We start from the raw sequence: 25,873 nt of genomic DNA on the forward strand, positions 1-25,873 counted from the left end.
AGGAGAATGTAGTTTGACATATTATATATACATGGAGTATAACTTCTCGTTCTTGTGGTTATACATGATGTGGGGTTACATCGGTGGTGTATTCATATATGAACATAGGAAAGTTATATCTGATTCGTTCTACTGTCTTTCCTATTCCCATCCTCTCTTCCTTCCCTTCCTTCCTTTGTCTAATCCAATGAACTCAGTCTCCCCCCTCTTTATTGTTAGTATCCACATTGTCAGAGAGAATATTTGGCCTTTGGTTTTTGGGGATTAGGTTATTTCAGTTAGCATGATAGTTTCCAGTTCCATCCATTTATAGGCAAATGCTATAAATTCATTCTTCTTATGGCTGAGTAATATTCCATTGTCTTATATACTCTCTTTTGAGAATAATAGGCAAATATAATTTGTGATAAGAGAGAAATTATACAAACTAAGGAATCCTCCATTTGGGAGATATGTGTACTTTGAAATATACTTTGGGAAATACAACTAAAGATGTATTTTATTGTTTCATTCCTCTAGCTTCTTTTTCTAAACTATGATTTGGGTTTTTATAATTTCTTTTATATTCATTAATAAGAATACTTAAAACCAATTTATTATATGTGTTTGGAGACGTGATTATTTAAGTAGGAAAGCAATTACTACATTATGACTTTGACTTTTACAATTAACTATATTTTAGAGTATTTTCTTGTTCCATAAGGTCTTCTAAACTTTCTAAAAAAATTGTTTCTGTAAAACTTGCTAAACTTATGTACTTCTACTACATACTGCCTTTAGATATGACTTACCTAAGAAGATGAAATCTGAAACATTGTCCTGAAAATGTCCCTACACATTGAATGCTGAATTATTTGAAATCTCAAAATCTATGCTAATAAATATCAATTTTAAGGTTACACTGAAATAATATGTATATTGTTTTCAATCATCGTTTTCTATAATTTTTTCCTTTTTATTTTTTTAAGTTACACATAGCATTAGGATTCACTTTTTTTTAAAGAGAGAGAGAGAGAGAGAGAGAGAGAGAGAGAGAGAGAGATTGATTTATTTTTTAGTTTTTGGCAGACACAACATCTTGGTTTTGTATATGGTGCTGAGGATCGAAACCGGGCCGCAGCCGTGCCAGGCGAGCGTGCTACCGCTTGAGCCACATCCCCAGCCCCAACATTAGGATTCACTTTGACTCGATTATGAAAGAATGGAATATAATTTTCTCTAATTCAGCCCTGAGTACTTCCTTTTTCCCTCCTTTCCTCCCTCCCCCGTAACTTTCTAGTACTTTACTGATTTTTCTGCAATTTAATTTTAGTTCGTTTTTTAAATTAGTGTCTTATAGATGTACATGATGGCGAGATTCACTGCGTTATATTCATATATGTACATAAGAGAGTTAGGTCAGTTTCATTCCACTATTCCCTTACCCTGTCTCTCCTCCCTCCCTTTCAATGCCCTTCATCTAGTCTATGAATCTTTCTTCTATTTCGATGGAATCCCCCTTCCCTTTTCTTCTTTATCTCCCCCCACCCCATTTTGCACTATCTTTTGAATATCAGAAAAAAAATTGACCTTTGACTTTATGGGTCTGGTTTAGTTCACTTGGCATGATAGTTTCATCCATTGACCAGCAAATTACATAGTTTCATTCTTCTTTACAACTAATACTCAGTTGTATATATATGCACCACATTTTCTTTTTCATTCATTTGTTGAAGGACACCTAGGTTGATTCCGTAGCTTGGCTGTTGTGAATTATTCTGCTATAAATATTTATGGATATGTCTGTAGTATTGTAATGTTCTGATTTTAGGTCTTTAGGATATATACTGACTAGTGGCATCTCTGAGTCATATGATGGTTTCATTCCTAGTTTTTTTTTGCTTTCTAGAGTTGTTGCATGAATTTGCAGTCCTACCAACAATATATCAGTGTACCTTTTCCCCCACATCCTTGCCAACACATATTATTTGTATTCTTGATAATTGACATTTTGCCTGGAATGAGACGAAATCTCAATGTAGTTCTGATTTGCTTTTCCCTAATTGCTAGAAATATTGAACAGTTTTTCATATATTTGTTTGCTATTTGTATTTTTTATTTGAGAAGTGTCTATAGTTTTTATATAGATGATGAATTATTTTTTTCATTTTCTATCTAGGTTTTTGAAATAAAATTATTTCCTTCTATCTAAAGTAAAAACTATTCTTTTGAAATATCACATTAGTAAAGATTTAGATATCTTATTCTGATGGTTCTCTTTTCAGGCATTCTTTTAGTGAATATTATATATAATATTTGTCTTGTGTACATATATGTAATATTTGCTGTAGTATTTAACTTTCCAAAGGTATGCTTTATATTGATATTCGTGAGTTTTACTATATGAACTTTGATATACATATAAAGATATGTCATTGAAATTATCTTCCAATGTAAAATATAATTTCATTCATTTCCTTTATTCTCATATACTTAAAATTGTTGTGAGGATTTTATATAAGAGCTGTTTCTATTTAAGGAATAATGAAAGTTGGCTTATGATTCTAAATTATAGGTCATGGAGAATTACTATTTTGTTGGTTTCCTGATTTTAACTATTATATCTTTAATTTGGCCAGTGATGTTTTTTTACATTATTCATCTTAATTTATTCTTTTATTTCATTTTATGTTTCCCTGTTTTGTTTTTTTCTAGCTTGTGATGAATGGAAAACATTACCGAAACCAAATCTTCATAGAGATGTCAACAGATTTGGACACTCTGCAGTAGTCATTAATGGGTAAAAGAAGAACATTCTGAACTTTTAGAGGGTCAAGGATGTGAATGCTCCATGCATTCTCTCATTCTCGTATTCTTTGTGAAAATCATCCATTGGTATTTAATGGCACTGGATTTTATGCACCCCTATTCTATTGTGGAATACATTTTGGTTTATTAACCATATGCTTCATTATTTTTTGTTTAAATATATTTGAGGGGTAGGAGAGTGATCAAGCAAAGATGCTGAGATAAAACTTTGAGTACCTTGTAAAGTCATCTGATTTTTTATTTTTTAATTTTTTTTTTTAACTTTTTCCAGAGATCAGATAAAGAATGACTCTTCCTTTAAAAGGATCTAACTGAAGTGATGGAGAGGCTAACCCCAGTTTCTACCAATGAGAACAAAGAAAGTGCGAATTAGATTCTCATTTTAGTTTTGTCCTTGACTAAATACATGATTGTTTGGGCAGTCTCTTAACTTCTCCAGACTTGACTATCCTTATATCCCTCAGGAAACTGAGCTGGAGGGTCATTAAATTACCTTTCTCCTTTAAGTTAATATAGGTTTTAAATATTTCAATAAGAAAAATTCTGTAGTGTGGACTTAGGTAACAGTAAACAATATGCAGTTTATTCATTAGCTTAAAATGTGTAATTCAGAATGACATTTTTATTATTATCTTATCCTAATTATGTAAAAATTCTTCCCTATTGCCACACAATGGCTTGTTAACCACAGTGAAGCAGTGTATATTATCAATTGACTCTCAAAAGAGTAATAAATGGAATTCAGTGTGAAATGTAAAACCTCAGGCCTTTTCTGTTGAAAATTGTGTTTGATTTTTATTTTATTTTTTTTATAATAAAAGATATTCTCAACACATCTTTCTGACCTTTTACATTTACTATGTTAACAATATTTTGAGAAATAAAAAATTATGCTGTTTGGGAGGGCATGTCAAAGTTCTTTGGTAGTGGTTAGTATTAATTTAACATTGTCTAGGCTTCTCTTTCAAAATTAAAATTTAAAAAATCTTTTTGATATTTTACTCTTGATATTTTTATTTTAAAAGTAAATAACTACAAGAATAATTCTGTATGTAACTTCTTAATACTGTGTGTATTAGAATGATTAATTAAAAATTATTTCAGGTTGCAGTTCTAAAATGCATCTTATCATTAATATATAGCTATTAATTATTTCTTAAAAAATTGTTTTCTGCTTTATTAAAGCAGTAGTTATTTTTCTGATAAAAGGAATGTCATAATTCTTGGTCCTTCAGTTTTCTCACATTATGTTTTGAAAACTTAATGTTTCCTTAATCCTTTATGATTTATAGAACATTTTGGATTGTATCTGGCAAGTCATAAAGAAATCTCATATTAGTTATTTTGGTATTTTCACATCATATTACACGTTAGAAATATGATTTTAAGGTACATAGTATTTAAAAATAATATAAAATTTATAGTTAAATTTATTTAAAAAACTAATTAGAGACTTTTAATATGTTTGTTTAAGATTCTTGTTTTGTTTTTAATAGGTCCATGTATATATTTGGGGGATTTTCTAGTGTACTCCTTAATGATATCCTTGTATATAAGCCTCCAAATTGCAAGGCTTTCAGAGATGAAGAACTTTGTAGAAATGCTGGTCCAGGGATAAAATGTATTTGGAATAAAAATCACTGCGAATCTTGGGAATCTGGAAATGCTAATAATATTCTTAGAGCAAAGTGCCCTCCTAAAACAGGTAAGCTTTTATTTTTTGTTTTCCCTCTTTCTGGTATTGAAACGACTCTACCTGACTGGAAATAGAAATTCATTTTTTTTAATATGAATTACCCTTGAAGCTTTCAGAAATGAAAAACTTATTATCCTCTGAATTATAATTTGTGACTCAATAGGAATTAATAATTTAATATCTTTGTTAGCTACTTTTAACTATATTTTTGAAATCTATGTATTATATCTATCTTATATGTAACACCATCCATATGCATGAATTATTTTGTAATATAAATTTAAAATGCCTTAAATATATCATTTTAAGAAATATTACATACTTCAAAGAAATAATACAAAATGATTTATTTTGCATTTGATATTTTTCTTCTTCCTAAATTATTGCCATGCCATATCTTAAAGTTAAATTTTTTTTTAGAATTTGATGATCAGTGTTCTAATTTTATGTTTCTTATAACATGTTGAATGAGTAAATCAGGCTTATAAAAATTATCAGTCAGCATTATTTTATTTATGTCTATTTGCTTATAATTTGGATAAAAATTGTTAAGTTTGCTTTAAATTGGTGAAGGCTTCTATACATTTTTGAGGCTACAACAAAAAATATATTTTTTAAGTTTTGCTAATCTATATTAACTTAAATTTCTCTGAATATATTTGTTTAAAGGACAGTAAAAAATAATTTATTAAGTTCTTTATCTTCCAAAAATGTATAAATTTAAATGTCTGGAGGATTCTGATAGATTGAATTGTTAAGATGCAGAAAGTAGGTATTTAAAATCTTTTTTAAAATGTTTATTTATTATTTTTAATTTTTTTAAATTTTGGTATTTAAAATCTTGTAAAAACAAATAAGCTACCAGGTTAACTTCATCTTAGAGAACTGTTTTTGCCAGCGTAGGTTTTTTTTTTGGTTAAAAATGTCTCAGTGATCCTTAAATAGATATTATAAATGTATGAATTAAGAAGTGTGGCAATTTTCTTTTTTTGACCCAATGTTTTTTATCTCCCATTTGTATTACAGCTGCTTCTGATGACAGATGTTACAGATATGCGGATTGTGTCAGCTGTACTGCCAATACGAATGGGTGCCAATGGTGTGATGACAAGAAATGTATTTCAGCCAATAGTAACTGCAGTGTGGTTAGTATTATGGGTGGACAGTGATGTACTTAACATTGCTGCGTTATATCACTCACTCACTCACCCACCATTTGGTAGTACAGTACAAAAATAGAACTTTACACATTAAGACATTAAATATGTAGGGAATCATTCACTTATTGGTACATTATAAAGTCAGACTGGAGTTTTTTGCTCAGATTTTTCAGTCTAGATTCTCTTTGGATATAGTAATTTTCATTTATGTTTGTGGATAAGACTGAAAAATTTTTAAAAATTAAAAAAAAGACTAACTTTAAATGTTATCTTCTTTACTGATAGAAATAGGATTATTTAGGTGGTTGAAATCATTTCCATGGGATTCCTGTATCAAACATTTTGTTCATATACTTTTTGTTGAAATATAACCAGAGATGTTGATAGTAGTTTCTCTTCTGTCTTTAGATTATTGGCTCTGAACTTGAAGCAATTTGTCCCATGGGGGACGTTTAGCAATGTGTGGAGAACTTTGTGGTCATCAGAACTATAGAGCTGCTACAGGCATCTAGCATGCAGGGGCCAGCGATGCTGTTAACTCTTCTACAATGCATGGAATACCCCTTCCATAGCAAATAATGATCTGACTCAAAATGTCAATAGTGTTGAACCTCTTTTTTAATTTAAGGACTACTGAAAAAATTCCAATATTAATATTTATAGTAGATGAAAATGAATTAGGAGCAGCAAAAATTAACATTTTAAGTGGATAGAATCAAAGTATCATATTTTAAAAGAATATATCAAAAAATGAAAGGGAAATTTTAAAAAAGTAGTATTTAGTGGATTAAAAGGCTTTTTTTATTCATCTATAGGTTAAGTAAAAAGAAATAATGTGTACATAGATTTCCAGCTAAGTACAGTATTTAGTGTGTTACTATTTCTAAATTTTTACTAGCCAACAAATGGTCCACGTATTTTTCAAGATAATAGAAATAAAAGGTTAAAAAAAAAAGAAGAGGATTTGTAAGTAAATGGATGGAGTAGGAGAATATAATGCTAAGTGAAGTAAGCCAATCCCCCCAAACCAAAGTTTTCTTTGATATAAGGATGCTGATTTATAATAGAGATTGGGGGGAGCATGGGAGGAATAGACAAACTTTAGACAGGGTAAAGGGGAGGGAGGGGAAAGAAGGGGGCATGTGGGTAGGAAGGTGGTGGAATGAGATGGACATCATTACTCTAAGTACATGTATGAAGACATGAATGGTGTGACTCTACATTGTGTATAACCAGAGATATAAAAATTGTGCTCTATATGTATATTATGAATTGAAATGCATTCTGCCATCATATATAACAAATTAGAATAAATAAAAAATTGATAACTAAAAAAAGGAGGATTTGAAAATAAGTAAAACTTACGGTTATATCATCTAAAAGTTTTCCTCAATAACCAATAATATTTCAAAATATTTAGATTTTATGATTTTATTCTAAAATAGTATTCAAACTTAAAAAGGAGAAAAATTAGCAGTTATTGACTGATTAGTTTGAACCCTTTTTCTTTCATACATATTTTGTTGGTATATACTTTCTAGTTTTATAAGTTGCTCTAATAACAAGCTATGCTTCAGTTCTGTTTGAGTTTTAACATAAATATGACATAACTATGCATTGAAAATTTAAATTATAGTTTTATATTTTCAATAATATTCATTTAATTGGAATTTATTTTAATGGATATAGGTGCTAGGTAAAATAAGTCATAGGAATAAAGGACTTGTACTTGGGTTCTTCAGAGAAACAGAGCCAGTAAGATACATTCTATGTACATAATATTTATAATAAGGAATTAGCTCACATGAGCCAATTATGAAAATTATAAAATGTCCCATGATCTGCCTGCCATCTGCAGACCGAAAGTCCAAGAATATTGGTGGTATAAATTCCGGTACAAGAATGGAGCCTTGTGAAACTGGGCATGGCACAAACCTATAATCCCATTGGCTTGGGAAGCTGAGGCAGGAGAACCCTGAGATCAGAGCCAGCCTCAGCACCAGGGGGGCGCTAAGCAACTCAGTGAGACCCTGTCTCTAAATTAAATACAAAATAGGGCTGGGGATGTGGCTCAGTAGTTGAGTGCCCCTGAGTTCAATCCCTGGTACCCTCTCAAAAAGAATGGAGGCCTGTGAATCAGTAGCTCTAGGGGTGTAAGTTCTGGCCAAGGATAGGAAAAGACTGTGCCTGAGCTCAGTAGTAGGGAACAGAGAAATTCTTTTCTTAACCTTTTTGTTGTATTCAGGCCCTTGGTGTACTGAATGATTATCCATCTTCGGGAAGGCATTTTGCTTTTCTGAAGTCTATGGATTCAAATGGTTATCTCATTTGGACTCATCCTCATGGACATACCCAGAAATAATATTTAGCAAAATATTTTATCTGTATCCTGGTCAAATTTACACTTAAAATTAATTATCATGTAATTAAAATAGAAAACATTATTGATTAAAAATTGCAAGAAGATTTTATTTTAACCTTTCTGGATAACTGCATAACTGTTAAATAATAAAAATTTATTTCTCACGGCCCTCTATGTAGGCTAGGAAGTTAAACTATGCACTGACAGATTCAGATCTGGTGAGGACCTGATTTCTGGTTCATAGAAGGACCTGATTCCTGTCTTCTTAATGCTTTCTCCCAATGGCAGAAGGGAAGCTACTGTTCCTTCAGCTTCGTATAATGTTACCAATCCTATATTTGAGTACTTCGCCCTTCTGACCAAAATCACACATAAAGTCCTACCCTCCTGATACCATCACTTTAGGGGTTAGGCTTCAACATATGAATTTTGGGGTATACATTCAATGCATGCAGACATTTGTATGTGTAAGATGAACACGCGTAGGTGAAAATACACGTCTCAAAAATCACATTATGTAAAATTGCTATCAAATACTTATTTATAATGTGTGCTTTTGCTTTTATTTTATTTTTAATGTGTTAACAAGGAATGCATTGGATGACAGTGTACATGAGGAGATAGTATGCACTTATAATTTAGAATTTAATGTAATGTATGTTTTAGCCAGTTTTATCAAAATGTCTGGTGATTAGGCTAAACCAAGTGCTACTGGATACAAAAGGTCTATAGAATTTTAGACAAAATTATGTGTATTGATATTCTATTTCATTATTTAGCCATATTTTCTACAAGTTGCATAATTTGTTTTCTAATACATCAACTAATCTGTATGCTGTATAATCTGTAGTTAGAAATTTCAAATTTGAAATTACATCTTAATATAAGGAGAAGATTAGGAGCGTAATGGTTACTCTCCATAGTCAGTTTACTAATGCACATCTGGTTCATTACATCAAAAATGTAGCCATGTTTCAGAATAACAGTCAGACTTCTTCTGTTATTGGTACATTGTTCCTGTGAGAGAAATGCAGTTTCATCTGTTGTACTTGTTCAGTATCAGTAAATGACTCTATAGTTCTTAATGAAGAGCAGTAGAATTATTGGATGGGGATTCTGATGTTACTGTCATTATTTTGAAGACCAACATTAAGCTGTTATTTCTTCTCTTATTCCAACATGTTTAGCCATAATGATCGTGTAAAATAATGTCAACAAAATCTATTAATCAGAAAAATATCCAGAAAAAAGTTTATATGTTCATAATGAAAATGTGGTGATTGAATAAGTCACAAAGTAACTTGAAATTTATAAATATGTATAAAATGGAATATTTTATAGAAAGTAAAGATGAACATTATATATGGGTACTTTTTAAATCTATTACAGTAAATGTAATGTGCTCTAAAGAAATTAATATCTATGAAATGGAAGTGACTGTAGTGTATTTTATAAAGGAGAGTATGATACTTTGTGAATAAATATTTAGTGAGTGACGTTTAAAATACCTAAAAGGATAAAATTGTTTTAATAATTTTATATGTAGGATAGTTGTTCCTTAATTTTAATTTTTAGGCTATTTATTGAAGATATTTAACTCTTTTACGTGAGAAGGTCTAAGGAAAACATTTGCATCAAATACACAGGAAAGATTGTTGTAAGGCTTAGGGTGTAGAATTAATTGTTTTGTATTTTTTTCCTCAAAAATGGAATCACAGGAAGAATTGAGTAAAAATTTTTAATAGCTGATTTTCCAGGAGGTAGACTTTGTCATAGATAATGAAGTCATGTGAGGTAGTTGAACCTAGGTTTTTAATAAGGAACTACAATCAAAGTTCCTATATGGCCTTTTTTTCTTTCTTGACCTTTAATCTTTAACTTCAACCAGAATTAGTTGAAATGATTATATTATGTAGTAGTATTAAAAAAATTTAGAAGCTTTTTTTAACCTCTATGAAGGAAATATGACAGGTACATGCAAGAGACACATTAATTTTTATTTAGGATTGTGGAAGTAAAATTATTTTGAGTTATTGTGAAAGTATTTTTTTCAGATTGTATTGGATTTTCATAAATATCTCTCTCTTTTTTTTTACTACTTATCATGTTGTGCTTCATTTCCAAGGGTTTGCATGATATTTTATTAAGATAGAATCGTATCATGTTTTCATTAAGGGAAATGACTTTATACATTGATTTTATTTAATTGTAAGCTGTTTTCAAACTCTTTTAAAAAAGTTTTCATTACATAGATTCAATTCCAAATTGTGCAATTTGCACAAGTTTTTAAATTAATTTTAGAATTTATATATGTCAGCAGAATGCATTACAATTTTTATTACACATAGAGCATGATTTTTCATATCTCTGGTTGTATACAAAGTATATTCACACCAATTTGTGTCTTCACACATGTACTTTGGATAATAATGTCTATCACATTCCACCATCATTTCTAACCCCATGCCCTCTCCCTTTCCCTCCCACCCCTCTGCCCTATCTAGAGTTCGTCTATTCCTCCCATGCTCCCCCTCCCTATGCCACTATGAATCACCCTCCTTATATTAGAGAAAATATTCGGCATTTTTTTGGGGGGGATTGTCTAACTTCACTTAGCATTATCTTCTCTAACTCCATCCATTTACCTGCAAATGCCATGATTTTATTCTCTTTTATTGATGAGTAATATTCCATTGTGTATTTATGCCACTTTTTTATCCATTCATCTATTGAAGGGCATCTAGATTGGTTCCACAGTTGAACTATTATGAATTGTGCTGCTGTTTTTTGATGTGGCTGTATCCTTGTAGTATGCTGTTTTTAAGTCCTTTGGATACAGACTGAGGAGAGGGATAGCTGAGTCAAATGGTGGTTCCATTCCCAGTTTTCCAAGGAATCTCCATACTGCTTTCCATATTGGCTGCACCACTTTGTAGACCCACCAGCAGAATCTGAGTGTTCCTTTTTCTCCACATCCTAGCCAACACTTAATTTTGTTTGTATTCATGGTAGCTGCCATTCTGACTGGAATGAGATGAATCTTAAGAGTTTTTTAAAATATTTATTTTTTAGTTATAGGAAGACAAAATATCTTTATTTTATTTTTATGTGGTGCTGAGGATTGAACCTAGTGCCTCATGCATAGTAGGCTAGTGTTCTTCCTTTGAGCCACACCCCAGCCTGAAATCTTAAGAGTTTTGATTTGCATTTCTCTAATTGCTAGCAATGATGAACATTTTTTCATATACTTGTTTATTGATTGTATATAATCTTCTGAGAAGTGGAAGTTTTTTTTTTCAATAAGAACTCATTCTAATTACTAGAACAATAGTTAAATTTGCTAAGAGAAAAAAATTAAATAAATGGAATTTAGCCTATTTGAGCAAAGAACAATTCATGAATTGGACAGAACTCTGAACCAATAGAGGTTTGGAGAGCTCCTCCTCAAATCAGTTGGTATTTATAGCAGGACAACCATAGTAATATATAGAAATAGCTCAATTGGTTACATGGATGCTTGCCTTACTTGGGAATGGTGTGATGATATAATTGCCTTATATGGACATGGTCTGATCAGCTGGCAGCCTGTGATTGTCTGAGATCATTTATCTATTGCAAGCATGTACTCAATAATAATAAGTAAGTTGCAGTTTGCTTACTTACTATGTTAGCTTGCAGTGCACTATGTATAAAGATAAATTAGTGCCAAATTTAATTTAATAAATGAATGACATAAGTAAGAGAATTCTGATTCAGTAGAATTGGATTTAGAGTTGGAAAAATGTATTTATAAAGTTCACCAGGAGACTTAAAATACACTGATGTTTAAGAATCACCACTTGTGCAATGATGAAAAACAATATGCTTTATCTTTTGATTTTCTAGTCTGTCAGAAACTACACCAAATGTCATGTGAGAAATGAACAGATTTGTAACAAACTTACTAGCTGTAAAAGCTGTTCACTGAATTTGAATTGTCAGTGGGATCAGAGACAACAAGAATGCCAAGCTTTACCAGGTAAAAATTTCAAAATTTGGTAAATGAGTTGTCTAGTTTACAGATGACTACCATTAGAGTAAAGTGTTTTTAGTGTAAATGTTACATTTTCTAAAATTAAAGCAATGAGCAAGGATCAAATTATAATATTGGAGTAATAACATTGTTGTTTCTATAAGAAAAGTTTCATAATAATACATTGTTTTTGTTATTTTATTGTGTTTATTATTACTATGGACTTTGTCAGATACCTCTTCATTTTAAGATATGTTAATAACAGACAACAATAGGTACTCAAAACTTATTATCCAGATTTAACAAATGTTAACATTTTGATTTAAAAGTGCCTTTTATTTTAAAAATTCATTGAATATTTCTATTTTTATTAACTATGACATTATATAAATATTATTTGTTTTTATAAGAATCTAAATTGTACAGTCCAGAGCAAAGCTCATTTTAAGTGATTACATTTTATTTTCAGTTAGGATTCTTATTAGATTCTAAGTACTTTTCCTTTTAAATGTGAAAGATAATGTCAGAAAGTAAAAAGAAAATAATTTAAGTGTTTAATGAGGTTCATCTTTTTAGACACATGGTGGCAAAATGACTAGCTCAAAACCTCATGTGTTGTAAATGGCAGAGTTGTAACTATTAAAAGGGTGTTTTATTTTTGTTTAATTTTTGCCTATTTCCCCTCATGAAAAATTTTTGAACTGGGGGCTGGGGTTGTGGCTCAGTGGTATTGCACTTGCCTCATGTGTGAGGCACTGGGTTCTGTTCTCAGCACTGCATATAAATAAATTAATAAAATAAAGGTCCATCAACAACTAAAAAGTATTTAAAAAATTTCTGAACTGATATAATTCTAAAAAATATTGGAAAATTTAATCAGATTTCATGTCTGAAAGAGAATTTTTCTAACAAATTCATGTAATAAAATAAAAACTTCTTTGCTTTTAAAAATGTTATTGAGGTTTTAGAATGTTTATTTGTCTGTTTTCTGATATTATAACAATATCTGATTCTGGGTAATATATGAAATAAAGAGTTTTGGAGTCTGAAAATTCAAGATCCAGCAACTCCCTAGGTTTAGCCTTTGATGAGATTCCCCTTGGATATGTTATATTATGACAAATGGCATCATGTTAACACATGGGAGAGGGAGAGATCACATGGTAAGAAAGGAAATGAGAGAAGAGAGAGAGAAAGAAAAGGAGAGAGAAACATAAATTGGGGAGGAACCAAACTCTTAATAACAACTGTCTTGTGAAAACTAGGGTCCCAGGAGGACTACCTTAATTTCTCTTGAGAGCAGTCCTCTCAATGACCTCTTACTAAGCTCTACCTCTTAAAGGTTCCAACACCTCCCATGATGTCATACTGGTGACCACACTTCCAACTCATGAACACTTGGGGGACATAACATTCTCAAACCATATCCAAACTATAGCAGGATATTTCTTCAAATTTTGAATTTTATTTATTTACTGATCTTTAAAGCTTTTAAATAGTAATATGTGCATATGTTGTAATTTTGAGAAAATTAGAGAATATTGGTAGGCAGGATTTGTGAATCAATATGAGATAACAATAAAAAGTTGGAAGTAATATTGAACTTTAACAGTTGAGCTACAACATTTAACATGTAGATCAGTTATAATGCTTCAGAGTCTCCTGTAAAAGACAAAATTCTGGACCAAAATGAAATTTGACTATAAGAATGTATATATTTAAAGGAAGATTGCTTCAATCATAAAGTAATTTGGTTGTCACTAGAAGTTTGGAAAAAATAACATTGAAATTATCTTTGTTAGTACCCATCTCCTTATTCCTTAGGAATTAAATATTACTTTGTATATGGATTCTACTTTATATATACAGTAACTCTACTTTTTACATTAGTATTTAGTAAGCAGACAACTGGGTATATCTCATCTGGTTTCCATTTAGCTTGTCTCAGTAAGTAAGTGCTCTCAAAAGTGGACTCAAAAGAGCATTTTTCCATGAAAATTGGTGAACTGCGTTTTTTTTTTAGCGTCAATCTCATATGAGCTAGACAATTTGAATTTATCTCACTAAACTTGCTAAAAAAAATAACTGCTTTCCTTTTAACCACATAGCTGAGTTGACACTCAATACTATAAAAGCCCAATAAAAATATTTGGTTTATTAGTATAATTTAGTTTAGCTTCAAAGGCCCATCATTTGTTTTCTTTTGTATGATTTGTCAATCAGTTATTTTTGTTTTAATTGAAAAAAATAAAGAGGCAAAAATAATATAAATCTTTTTTTGATTCAGTAAGGTAGGAAAAAATCCCCACAATTTAACAAGATTTTCATAAGGAAAAGTGATTTGGTACTCCATCTTCTTTAAAACCAAAAGACTGCTGCACATGTGATCTCAAAATGAAAGAAAGCAAGGTCATACCCATAGATATTAGATGATAATTATAATTTATTGAGGGATATCTGGAAGAGTACACTTGTAATGGGATTTAAAATTATTACTCTAAGTTAATGAATATTTTTAAAATTATCAGTGTTAATATGATCAAAATCTATATATATATAATATCCATTAAGAAAGATCTGTGGGGCCCTCAATGATTTTTAAGAGTTAAAAACTGGGCTGAGGTTGTAGCTCTGTGGTAGAGTGCTCTCCTTGCATCTGGAAGGCACTGGGTTTGATCCTGAGCACCACATAAAAATAAAATAGAGGTATTGTGTCCATCTACAACTAAAAAAATATTTTAAAAAAGAGTTAAAAACTAAGATATTTCGGAACTACTGATTTAGAACAGTTCCTAAGAGTTGCAGGAGTATATTAGTCCTTTTCTAAATGGCAAGAGGCACTGCTGTGTTTAATGTACTATGGAGAATAAAAATCTTACCGAGTAGATCAGTGTGTTCATGAGACACTGCATTGTTCATTAGTACACTCTAGAGCAGAACTTTATACTATATGTGTTTATAACATGTGTTTTAGAGACTAGGTGCTGTTTTATGCTTAGCTGGACTACAGTAGATAAACTATTGCTGAATAGTTATTTAAACTCTAGTAAGGCAAGAAGAGCTATGTAAAAACAGATTCTAGAAAGCAAAAATTAGAGCTTTTTAATAGCTTTTTTACAAAACATAAGTGGAATGAAATAATCTACTCATGCCTAAAGAATCAAAGAACCTGCATACCTGGTCCCTGGGAATTAGATTTGGAGGTGAATTAGCCCCACATATAGAATTAACTTTGAAACTGCTTTTGTTTTATTCTGATAATTTTCTCTTAAGGTGATCTTAGCTGGACTTTAGGACATAAATATAGTAGTGATTGAATGAAGTATTAAATGCTAATACACTATTGAAAATCTAGCAAGCTGTCAGTACATTTTAATAGATATTATAGAGCTATAACTCATCTTGTTTAATAATTAAAGAAAAAATAGGGTCTTCTTTTTTCATTCTCCAACAAATTATTAGACAAATTTTATGTTAAGATACTTAAAAGGTTTTTTAAAAATATAATTTAAATGATATAAAGTTATGTTACAATTCTGAAATAATTAAAAAATACATATGCTCTCAAAATATGACAATTTTTTTCTTTGACTAGCTCATCTTTGTGGAGAAGGATGGAGTCATATTGGGGATGCTTGTCTAAAAATCAACTCCAGTAGAGAAAGTTATGACAATGCAAAACTTTATTGCTATAATCTTAGTGGAAATCTTGCTTCATTAACAACTTCCAAAGAAGTAGAATTTGTTCTGGATGAAATACAGAAGTATACCCAACAGGTAACCATAACTGTGCTGTCATAACTCTTATGTTATGACCCCATAACTCTTAGAAGTGATTAATTCTACTTGTTTTTTTAAAATACATTCTTACTAAGTTCTAGAAATGGAAGTGGAATTGATTTCAAATGATAGCAGGCAGAAGATTGATTCTATATGTATATTTGGTAATAAGTTTCTTATCTCATGTTTTACACAGTAAAGCAATGCACTACCAAGCAATACCAAGAAGTGATTTCATATGAATACATACTCTTAACATTTGCATATAATTTAATAATTTTAATACCACTCTGTATAGAGGGGCAGAGATGATTTTGGCTTGAAGATTTTCAGAATAGAGATTATCAGTTACTTGCTATCGCAACACTTAAATAATTCTGTGTTGGTATAAATGATTTTAAAAGCAGTATTGTGGACAGTATCTCTGCAACTTAATAGCAAGTTAACCTCCCTAATTCTGTGTTACTCATTTGTAAACTGGGATAATAAAAATAGCTATATGGACTATTAAAGTAATAAATGAGATATTACATATAAAGATACATTTTATTTTTGAGTATTTACTATGATCATCATTATTATTTCCATTTATGGAATATTACTTTTCTGTCTTTGTTCCCAGCACTGCTATTACTACTCTTGCCAAGAATCATTTAGAAGATTAATTATTAGGTAACAAAATTAACTTATTTGATGGGTAGTTAATATTGGAATTGATTATAGAAAACTATTTGCCCTAGACTAGTTTTTTATTTTTTTATGATAAAAAGCTAAAATTTTTGCAAGGACATTCAGTTCACTCTCATTGCCTATCCTAATTTTTGTGGTGGTATTAACATGTATATTTCTCAAAAAAACCCCCCAATAATGGATAATACAGTTTCTAATGTTAATTGTAATCTTTAAATCCAAAGCTCTCTGCCTCATTAATTTAATATATTAATTATATTTTTTAGCTTTTATAAATAGCCAAGTATTTTGAAATTCATCTTATAATATGAAATTTGTTGGCCTCATGACAGATTTTGTTTATGCCTGGGACTAACAGGATAAAAAAACTATACTAATTAAATTTGTATTACCAATTGATTCATAAAACTTTGTTTTGTGAACTATAGTTATGTTTTCTGAAGGATGTATTGGTATTTATTTATTTAGTACACATTTATTAAGCACCCTTAGTGTACTTGGCAATCTACTGCTTGCCGAGAATGTGGAAATAAAAAGACAATCATTGCTTTCAAATGATTTTAGTGTAGGGGGATTTTAGTGTAGAGGGAAACAAACACAATTATATTAAATTGATAATTGCAATGATAGATGTGCACAGGGTGGTAGGAGATGATAGAGGGTGGACAGCTAGTCAGTAATGTGTACTTAAGGAGAGCTTGTATGAAATGGTTTAGCTAAGTTTTGTAGGAGTTGGAGTAGGCCAGTACTTGAGGATGTTTGTAAGGCAGTCTGAGAAAATTCCTCCTTTTTTTTTTTTTTTACACTTTGAGAGCTATAAGCTTAATGGCTGGAGGAAAAATGAATGTGGTGACATAGGGAGGATCTATTGATTTTTAAAAATATTTTGGAAATATGTGACTGGTTTTTCTTTTTTTGTTGTTGTTGTACTGGGAATTGATCCCAGGGTTTTGCACATGCTTGGCAAGCACTCTACCACTGAGCCGAGTCCCTATCCCTAAACTAAAAGATTCTATTGTTTTTTTGTTTTATTTTTGTAATGGTAAGGATTGAACCCAGTCTTGTGCATGCTAGGCAAGCACTCTACCACTGAGCCACATCCCTAGCCCTGTACTTGTTTTTTTTAAGTGGTACTGAAGATTGAACCCAGGCAAAAACTCTACCTCTGAGTTATATCCCCAGCCCCTGAGGTATTTAAGTTTTATTTTTAAGCATATGGAATTTACAACATAAATTAAGATCTGTTTATATTCTTGTTAGGAGTTTCATGTCTATAACTACAAAAAAATGAGGGGTAATTACAAGAAACATGTAAAAATTATTAAATACCTGCTACTTAGGAAGACCTTATTATTGCAAGAACCACATTTTCAGAGTTTTGGAAAGTATTTAGCATTAAAGCTCTATTATCTTTTCTTGGTTTAAAACATTATTTTTAGTTGCTATCATATAATCTTGAAATATGCCATTTTAGAAGTTGCATATCTCAGGATTTTTTTGTGTCAGTAGCTATTTTTTTTCTTGCCTATTATAAATCATAAATATTCGGCTAATAATTATTTTGAATCTGTGATGAACTTAGACTTGATAGTTTGCTGACTAGTAAACTATGTAAGTGAAGAATGTTTTGTTTTATCAGAAAGCCAAGCTTTTAGCGGAATTTCAAAGTGGAAACTTCTGCAAGGTGACATTCCATTAGGCTTATCTTTATATAAAATGAATTATATCCCGAGTCATTGCAGTTGTATAAACTTAAGATAACCCTTCCTTGGCAAATAAAGATCAACAAATCCATGCACTTGAAAGAGATATGTTGGGTCAAATGATCATTTACTTATCAGAAATGGCTAATGAAATGTTACAGTGATTTATGGTGTGCTGCTATACATTTTCATAATATAGTAATTTATCTTTCATTTTCAACTGCCTGTCTGGTTCATTTACTGAGTAATAGTTACTTTAAATGTTTTATCAGCTGCTTCATTTTTGTTTCTCTTCTCTTCCTATATGATTCTTATCATGATGAGTTAGGGAGTAATATTTCATTTTAAATGACTTGTCTTTACCATAGATAGTTGGGAAATATAGGCAGAATTGCTGTAATGTGAAACATAGTTGTTAATCTGAAATATCTGTGTTGAATTGATTATCCAGAAGTTCTTATTACCAAGAACTTTAAAAATGTTATAGCTTATTATCAAAATATCTTTTAGAATAATGTGTGAAATATATGAGGACACAATGTGAAGCAATATGTGTGTTTTCAAAATTAGAAACACCATTTAATAAGTTCCATCTCTGTATCAGGCATTCTGCAAGATGGTAGAAAATAACCATTTTTATTCTAATGAACTTTGTTTAGAAAAATTTCTTGATTAATTACTATGTGTACTGTACTCCATTGGCAATATGAGATATGTCATGATGAAAATTCATAAGGGATTTTATTTTATTGAAGAAATATCTGTTGGGAATATCTGTATAAAATTCATTGTATTTATGTACTTTGCAAATTTCTAGTTCTAAAGCTATCTTTTACACTCTCTAGGACCATTTGTACAACATAATTAGAATTAATAATGGAATAAATATCATTTTTATATTGATGGAGAGGCATATCTTTTCTCTACCTTGGCCCCCCATAGTTTAATAATTAAAAAAGGAATGATGTGCAATTTTGAAACGATCTTACATGATAATAAATATTGGTAGCTTAGTATCTTAGAATATATGTATTATAAATATTAAAACTAAGGTGTTTATAATATAATAGAATTTTGTGATGATAGTAATTTGCATCAAGAATATATCATTTTTTGGATAACCATAACATTATATAGCATATTTTAAATCACAATAATGATTAAAATAAAGTATGTAAATATAGATTAGATTTTGATTTAAGTCTAATTTTGTTTTAATTTAAGTCTAAATATTGCTGAAAGCATTAAGAATAGTTATGTGGTTTTTGTGTACCTATTAAAATTTCAGAACAAAAATCATATGTTATCAGTTTTCTTGAGTACTTTATTAATGAAAGTGGATGACATTTAATCTGAAGTTGTGTAAAATGAACTTCGTAGTAGTGAAGGTCTGAATTAGGAGAGTCAGCTACTCCTTTCTCAGTTTTTTTTTTGTGAAATCATGTTATGAAGTGTTCATTTAGATTCTATACTATGTTTGTTGGTTTTGTTTTCTGTTTTTGTACAGTGCAGATGGTGACAATTTATCATTAGATTCTTAACCCCATAACCAATTAACCCTTTAATTTGATAGTAGTAATAATACTGACAGGTGCAGCAGTAGCAATATATTCAGTTTTATAATGATTTTGCCTCATATGATAGATATTTAAATTAGGCATTTATTTATACCCCTATTCCATAGAAAACAGACTCATAAAGGCTAAATAAATGACCCTAAACATGTATATAAACAATAAAACTATACTTAAAATAGTGTTCTATTCTACATCATCTAAAATGTGCCAGGATTATTAATTATTATTGATACTAAAATTGACTACTACACAGGTGGTTCTATATATTGTCCAGTGTAATTTTAAATTGAAATCATATTTTTATTTGATGAAGAACACGAGTCAGTAGTTTTACATCTAACTTTTAAAAATGCCTCTTTCCTGTTTACAGAAAGTGTCACCTTGGGTAGGCTTGCGCAAAATCAATATATCCTACTGGGGATGGGAGGACATGTCTCCTTTTACAAATACGACTTTACAGTGGCTTCCTGGTGAACCAAATGATTCTGGATTCTGTGCATACCTAGAAAGGGCTTCAATCGCAGGCTTAAAAGCAAATCCTTGCACATCTATGGCAGATGGACTTGTCTGTGAAAAACCTGTTGGTAAGTATTCCTGAAAATTAGCATTTATTTAAAAATGTTTTTTTTTTTCTTTTTTGGGGGGTAGGGAGGATGAATACCAGGGATTGAACTCAGGGGCACATCTCCAGCCTTATTTTGTATTTTCTTTAGAAGACAGGGTCTCATTGAGTTGCTTAGGGCCTCACTGGCTTTGACCTCCTGATCTTTCTGCCTCAGGCTTCTGAGTCTAGATTATAGCCATACACCACCACACTGGGCTAAAAATGCATTTCAAGCCCTCTGTGCACCACCTTTTTCCAGGGTATAATCTGAAGTAATTCACACCATCTTTTTATGATACACTGATTCCCTGATATTTATTTTTATCCACATTCCCCACTTATTGTTATTTATCTCAGCATTAATTAAAAATAAAATTATATTGTTTTATATATCTATTTACTAAAATAGTGTGATTATGAATATATGGTTGTAGTTATAGTATAGTAATAATCTCTTAATTTGCTAATGTCGTTTACATTTATCATAGTAGTGTTTGAAAGATTTGTCTTTAAGACTAATGATTGAGACTTTTTAATCTTATAGATAAATGTTTTAGTTGTCAAGTAAACAGAAATATTTGTATCTTTTGAAATAGATTTTCATTAAGTGAGAAAGTAATATTGACTTCTTATAAAATTTTGCATATTTATTGTGGTAAATATGTATAATATAAACTTATCATTTTAATTATTTTTAAGGGTACATTTAAGGACATTAAGGACAGTCACACTGTTGTACAACTATCGACACCTATTCATCTCCAAAACATTCTTATTTTGCAAAACCACAACTCTGAACTCGTGAAATCATGGCTGCCAATTTTCCACCTGCTTAGTGCCTGGAAACCAGCATTGTTTTGTCTTGGTGAATTTGAGACTTAGGCATCACATGTTGTAGATCATAGTTTTTATACTTTTGGGAGCAGCTTACTCTTAGCATAGCATATGTCTTCACAGTTCATCCATGTTGTAGCGTGTCAGAATTTTAAGGTTTAATAACATTTCCGTTATATGTATGTGCCACATTTTGTTTACCCGTATATCCATCAACAGCCACTTGGGTTGCTTCTGCCTTTTAGTTATTGTGAATAATGATGCTATGGATGTGGGTACACAAATATTGAGTTTTTGATTTCACTATTTTTGGGTACATAGTATAAAGTGAAATTGCTAAATCATATAGTAATTCTGTTTGAGTTTTTAAGGAATTGCCATACTCTTTTCTATAGAGACTGCACCAATTTTACATTCCCACCAGCAGTGCATAGTTTCTACTTTCTCTATATCCTTATTATTTACTTTTTAAAAAAAGATAATAACTATCCTAAGACTATCCTAAGGGTATTATGAATATTGTATTTGCATAGACATTTTACAGTGAGTTGTATTTTTATTGTTTGTTTATGTCAGACACATGTTCACTGCCAAGATGTTTGCTGTGATAACATGTGGAATATTTACATAAAAAATTGTGGCTGGGGAAGTAAATAATGTATAGTATCAAGTACATAGAAAAACTAGGTTGCAGATTATATTACTGTTCATAATTTTTAGAACGGTACTATTTGTAAGGAATTTAAAACTTTACAGGAATTACAGATTTTCAAATTTAATAGTAAATTTAAGTAGTATTGACATATCATCTTTATTTTTATTTATCACATTATGTTATGATGACACACTTGGTTTAATTGAAACATTCCATAAATAACAGAATGAAACCCATACATTTGTGTTAAAATGCACTTAATTAATGAAATACTTATATTGCTGATTTATTCCAGTTAGCCCAAATCAAAATGCAAGGCCATGCAAAAAGCCATGCTCTCTAAGGACGTCCTGTTCCAACTGCACAAGCAATGGCATGGAGTGCATGTGGTGCAGCAGTACAAGGCGGTGCGTCGACTCCAATGCCTACATCATTTCCTTTCCATATGGACAGTGTCTGGAGTGGCAGACTGCCACCTGCTCCCGTAAGTGTTTACCTAGAGTGACTGTTTATTTAACAACAACATAAATCATATTTCTGTGACAGAACGAGGAATAAGACATTTTAGGAAGTTTCAACTAATGAGGAAAAAATATTGTCACAGCCATGTTTAAAATCTGCTAGTGGTATTAGCCTCTGATTTGTATTGTATCATCATTTTGAATTCCACTAAATATCTTTCCCTAAAAATTAACATTTTGCCACATTTATAGTCTCTTCCCTCTGAACTCTTGAGTGTAGATTGGAGGTGACATGACACTTCATGGCAATGCTCACCTCAAGAATCACATATTGCTTTGTTGTTCCTCTTTAGTGTCCTTTAATGTAATACAGTTCTCCTGTCTTCTTTTTCTTACATGACTTTGATATTTTTGAAGAATCTTATTGTCAGTTGTTTTATAAGGCTGTAAATTTGTATTTGTCTAATTATTTTTTTATGATTAGATTCACATAAGCATTTTTTTTGATCAAAAAATATCAATGTTGATACACATATTACAAATGCAGGATGCAGAATCTTGGTGTCATATGGAGAGTCATGACAGTAGAGAAGCGCTGGACTTGCTGTGGGTTACTCTTCAAGAGAAAGCTCTGTCCCTTGCTGGTCCCATATTTTATATGGAGTACAGGATAAGGATACATCTGACTGAAGTTTTGATACTGGGTATCCTATGGTTATGAGAGTGGCTCTGCTTGCCAAATAGACTGCATCAGAATGCAGCTGCCAAGGGAATTACATCACTCTTCTTATAGCACTTGGTGGCCTGGGGGGAGTTCAGAACCTGTGCAGCTCCTTCTGCTTGGGAGAAGGTCCTTGCCCTAGCTAGCACTGTGCTAACAGAGAATATGGTTTGTCTTCCCATAATCCTGTCTCCCATACTGAGGCTGATCAAAAATGTGCCTGTCCATAGGGACCTGAATTAATTGTTCTGTTCATATTCGGAATTAGAAAGGTGAAAAGGTAACTCTTGCTGCTCCTGCCACCCACTTCTCAATGTTGCATCCATGTCCCACTCATAAGTACTGTCCATCTTATAATTGATCTAGATTTTTTTAAAAAATAATATGCTTTGTAGGGGCCCAAGAGTTACCATTTCATCACTACAGGTAGCTGTAGAATTATCTGAGATAGAGTTGGTGTCCAAATTTATGTTCATCCAGGGCTCCTTGATTTGAACAAAGCAAAACATTCATTTACTTGCTGAGTATTAACAGGCATAGATAAAATGAAAGGAATTTTTTATTCTTTCTCAGTTTTCTATTTCTCAAATTCTGAGTGTCAAGACAGAGGGACCAAGAGTCCTTAGAATTTATTTTTTTTCCAGTACTTAAACCTGTAAAAAGCAGAGTTTGAAATGATTGCATTCAGTGAATATACTGGTGTGTTTATGCCAGCCCCCAAAGCAATTGCAGTTATAGTTCAGCCAAAGGGGACACAGATAATTACTTGGGGTGCAGTATCTGTTAAACTCAGGCATGTGTTCATGGTTGAAAGTTATTAAATGGACAGAGGAAGAAACTATTTCAATTCTCTACTAGAGAAACCTCTCTAGGAGATCTTTATCCCAAGTTTAATTCCTTTTTCTTAAAGATAGCTCTCAGTTCTCCACTGTCATTATCTTGCCTCTCCTCCCATCCTACAACTCTTTTAGGTCCAGTTCAGGGTTTTGTATCAGTTCACCAGCTTCCTTTTGGTCCTTTCTGCTGGGATGGGGCCACTTAAAGGTTTTCTAGGAGTGTGGGCCATAACTTAGTTTTCCATCTAAATTTCCCAAATATCCTCAAGATTTTCTTGTAAGACTGATGGCTGTTTTGTACTCCTTCCATAGAAGCCATCAGTGGCAACATGATTGTGATGAGGTATAGACAACCATCCCTGCAGGAGCTTGCATCCTTCCCATCCACTGCTCTTCCTCTCTTCTCCTTCTGAGCTTTAAAATTTTGCTTTTAAGAGGTAGGCTGTTCAAGTGAGCAGTAAACAACTTGATAATTCTGGGATCTCTTTTGGTGGTGAATCTATTCTATTGTTTTTTCAGGCTTGTGAGTGTCTGCTCACTGCTGGGATCTAGTGGCCTCCGGAAAACATGGCCTTGTAGTTATTATTAGCCCTTCTTGCTTGAATGACTTATCTTTCCACTTAGAGGGAGTCAGCTGTGTAGACAGTGCCGGGTGGAGACTCACTGGCTTGTTCTGGCTTTTGGTCATTCCCAGGGAGGATGGCTCCTTGCCTGAGGAATCTAGTCAAAAACCAGTGTTTACTCCTTATGGGTACCACTGTTGCTTATAGAGACAAAAAAGTGACATACTACAGTCTAGAATGCCCAGCTGAAGTTGTACACACCTTCTCTCCCAGGCTCTTGTCATAAGCTTAGAATGGGCATATCTGGGTATATTATAGGTTGAGCTCCTTGTTGCTATCTCCTTTTAGGGACTTTGTATAGACACTGAGGGGTTGTTGGTCTGAAGTAGCTTTTGTAGCATAGAAATCATCTTATAACTAGAGGCCAGCTGCTAGGGGAGTTGACTATCAGGGCTGGAGACTATTGAGGAGATGAGATGGTCTTTAGCCTCTCCTATCCTAAGTGGTCCTCTTTGTCTTTCCACAAACATTGATGTTAAGTGAAAGAGGCCAAACATGGAAGATTAGGTACGGATAGAGTTCATTTAGATAATATTAAAAAATGGACAAAACTAAACTGTATTGTTTAGGAATGCATATGTAGGTGGCAATAGAGTAAGGCACAGACTTGTTCTCATAAATGTCAGGTAGTAGGTAGTTCTGGGAGAAGATTGGGGTGCTGACTGGGAAGTGGCAGAAGGGAGGCAATGTTTCACTTTCAAGCTGTGCACAGGAACAGAGTGTTTATTTATAATACTTTATTAGTCTCACATTTTTCTTTATGTTCTACTCCATATGTGTGATATATTTCACTTTAAAAAAAAGGTAGGTTAAATGAAAGTTTCTAAGCTTTTATTCTCTTAAGAACTAAGTTACTTAGAGTGAAATCTGAGTTATCTTCTCTGTCATGTGTGCCATTCCTGTGGCTGTGTAGGCTTCATTTGTGCTGATGATGTCAGCACTACTATAATGGTTGTTTTTGTTGCAGAGTTTTTTAATTATATGGTCTGTGCATCATTGTGGGGAAGAAGGGTATTGTATCTTACCTCAAGGCAACCTCCTATTTCTGCAAGTAGAACTTACCTGGCACTGATCCGCTTTTTGTGAAAAACAAATTTATTTTCAATTATTATTATTTTTTTCTTGTACTTTTAACCAGCAAATTTGTACTGAGTTTTAAAAAAAATGCCAAAAAATAAAATTGTGACTAGGGGTGAAGATGACATTCTTGCTCAAAATCTAAGAACTAAAGCAACTATTATTTTTTCAAGTTGTTGACCTTTGGATGATGACTTTTTCATGCTTTTAGCTTCATATATAATATATATATATATATCTATATATATATATATATATATATATATATAAAATA

General features: G+C 31.6%; 1 protein-coding gene across 8 annotated transcripts in view; it reads left to right on the forward strand.

Annotated features, from left to right (window-relative positions):
- Atrnl1 (attractin like 1) overlaps positions 1 to 25,873 on the forward strand; it is a 708,669-nt gene that overhangs the window by 132,564 nt on the left and 550,232 nt on the right. For all 8 annotated transcript variants that reach the window (XR_007349210.1, XR_007349211.1, XM_048807394.1 and 5 more), the window contains 7 exons: positions 2,695 to 2,779; positions 4,305 to 4,513; positions 5,531 to 5,649; positions 11,912 to 12,044; positions 15,634 to 15,815; positions 20,159 to 20,372; positions 22,177 to 22,365. Coding sequence is in view for 6 of the 8 variants with exons in the window: in XM_048807394.1 (XP_048663351.1) it covers positions 2,695 to 2,779; positions 4,305 to 4,513; positions 5,531 to 5,649; positions 11,912 to 12,044; positions 15,634 to 15,815; positions 20,159 to 20,372; positions 22,177 to 22,365 (1,131 nt within the window). In the remaining 2 variants the exon portion in view is untranslated. The remainder of the gene's footprint in view (positions 1 to 2,694; positions 2,780 to 4,304; positions 4,514 to 5,530; positions 5,650 to 11,911; positions 12,045 to 15,633; positions 15,816 to 20,158; positions 20,373 to 22,176; positions 22,366 to 25,873) is intronic.

This window comes from Marmota marmota, unplaced genomic scaffold (genome assembly GCF_001458135.2).
Source record: "Marmota marmota marmota unplaced genomic scaffold, marMar, whole genome shotgun sequence".
In the NCBI taxonomy this organism is placed as follows: domain Eukaryota; kingdom Metazoa; phylum Chordata; class Mammalia; order Rodentia; family Sciuridae; genus Marmota; species Marmota marmota.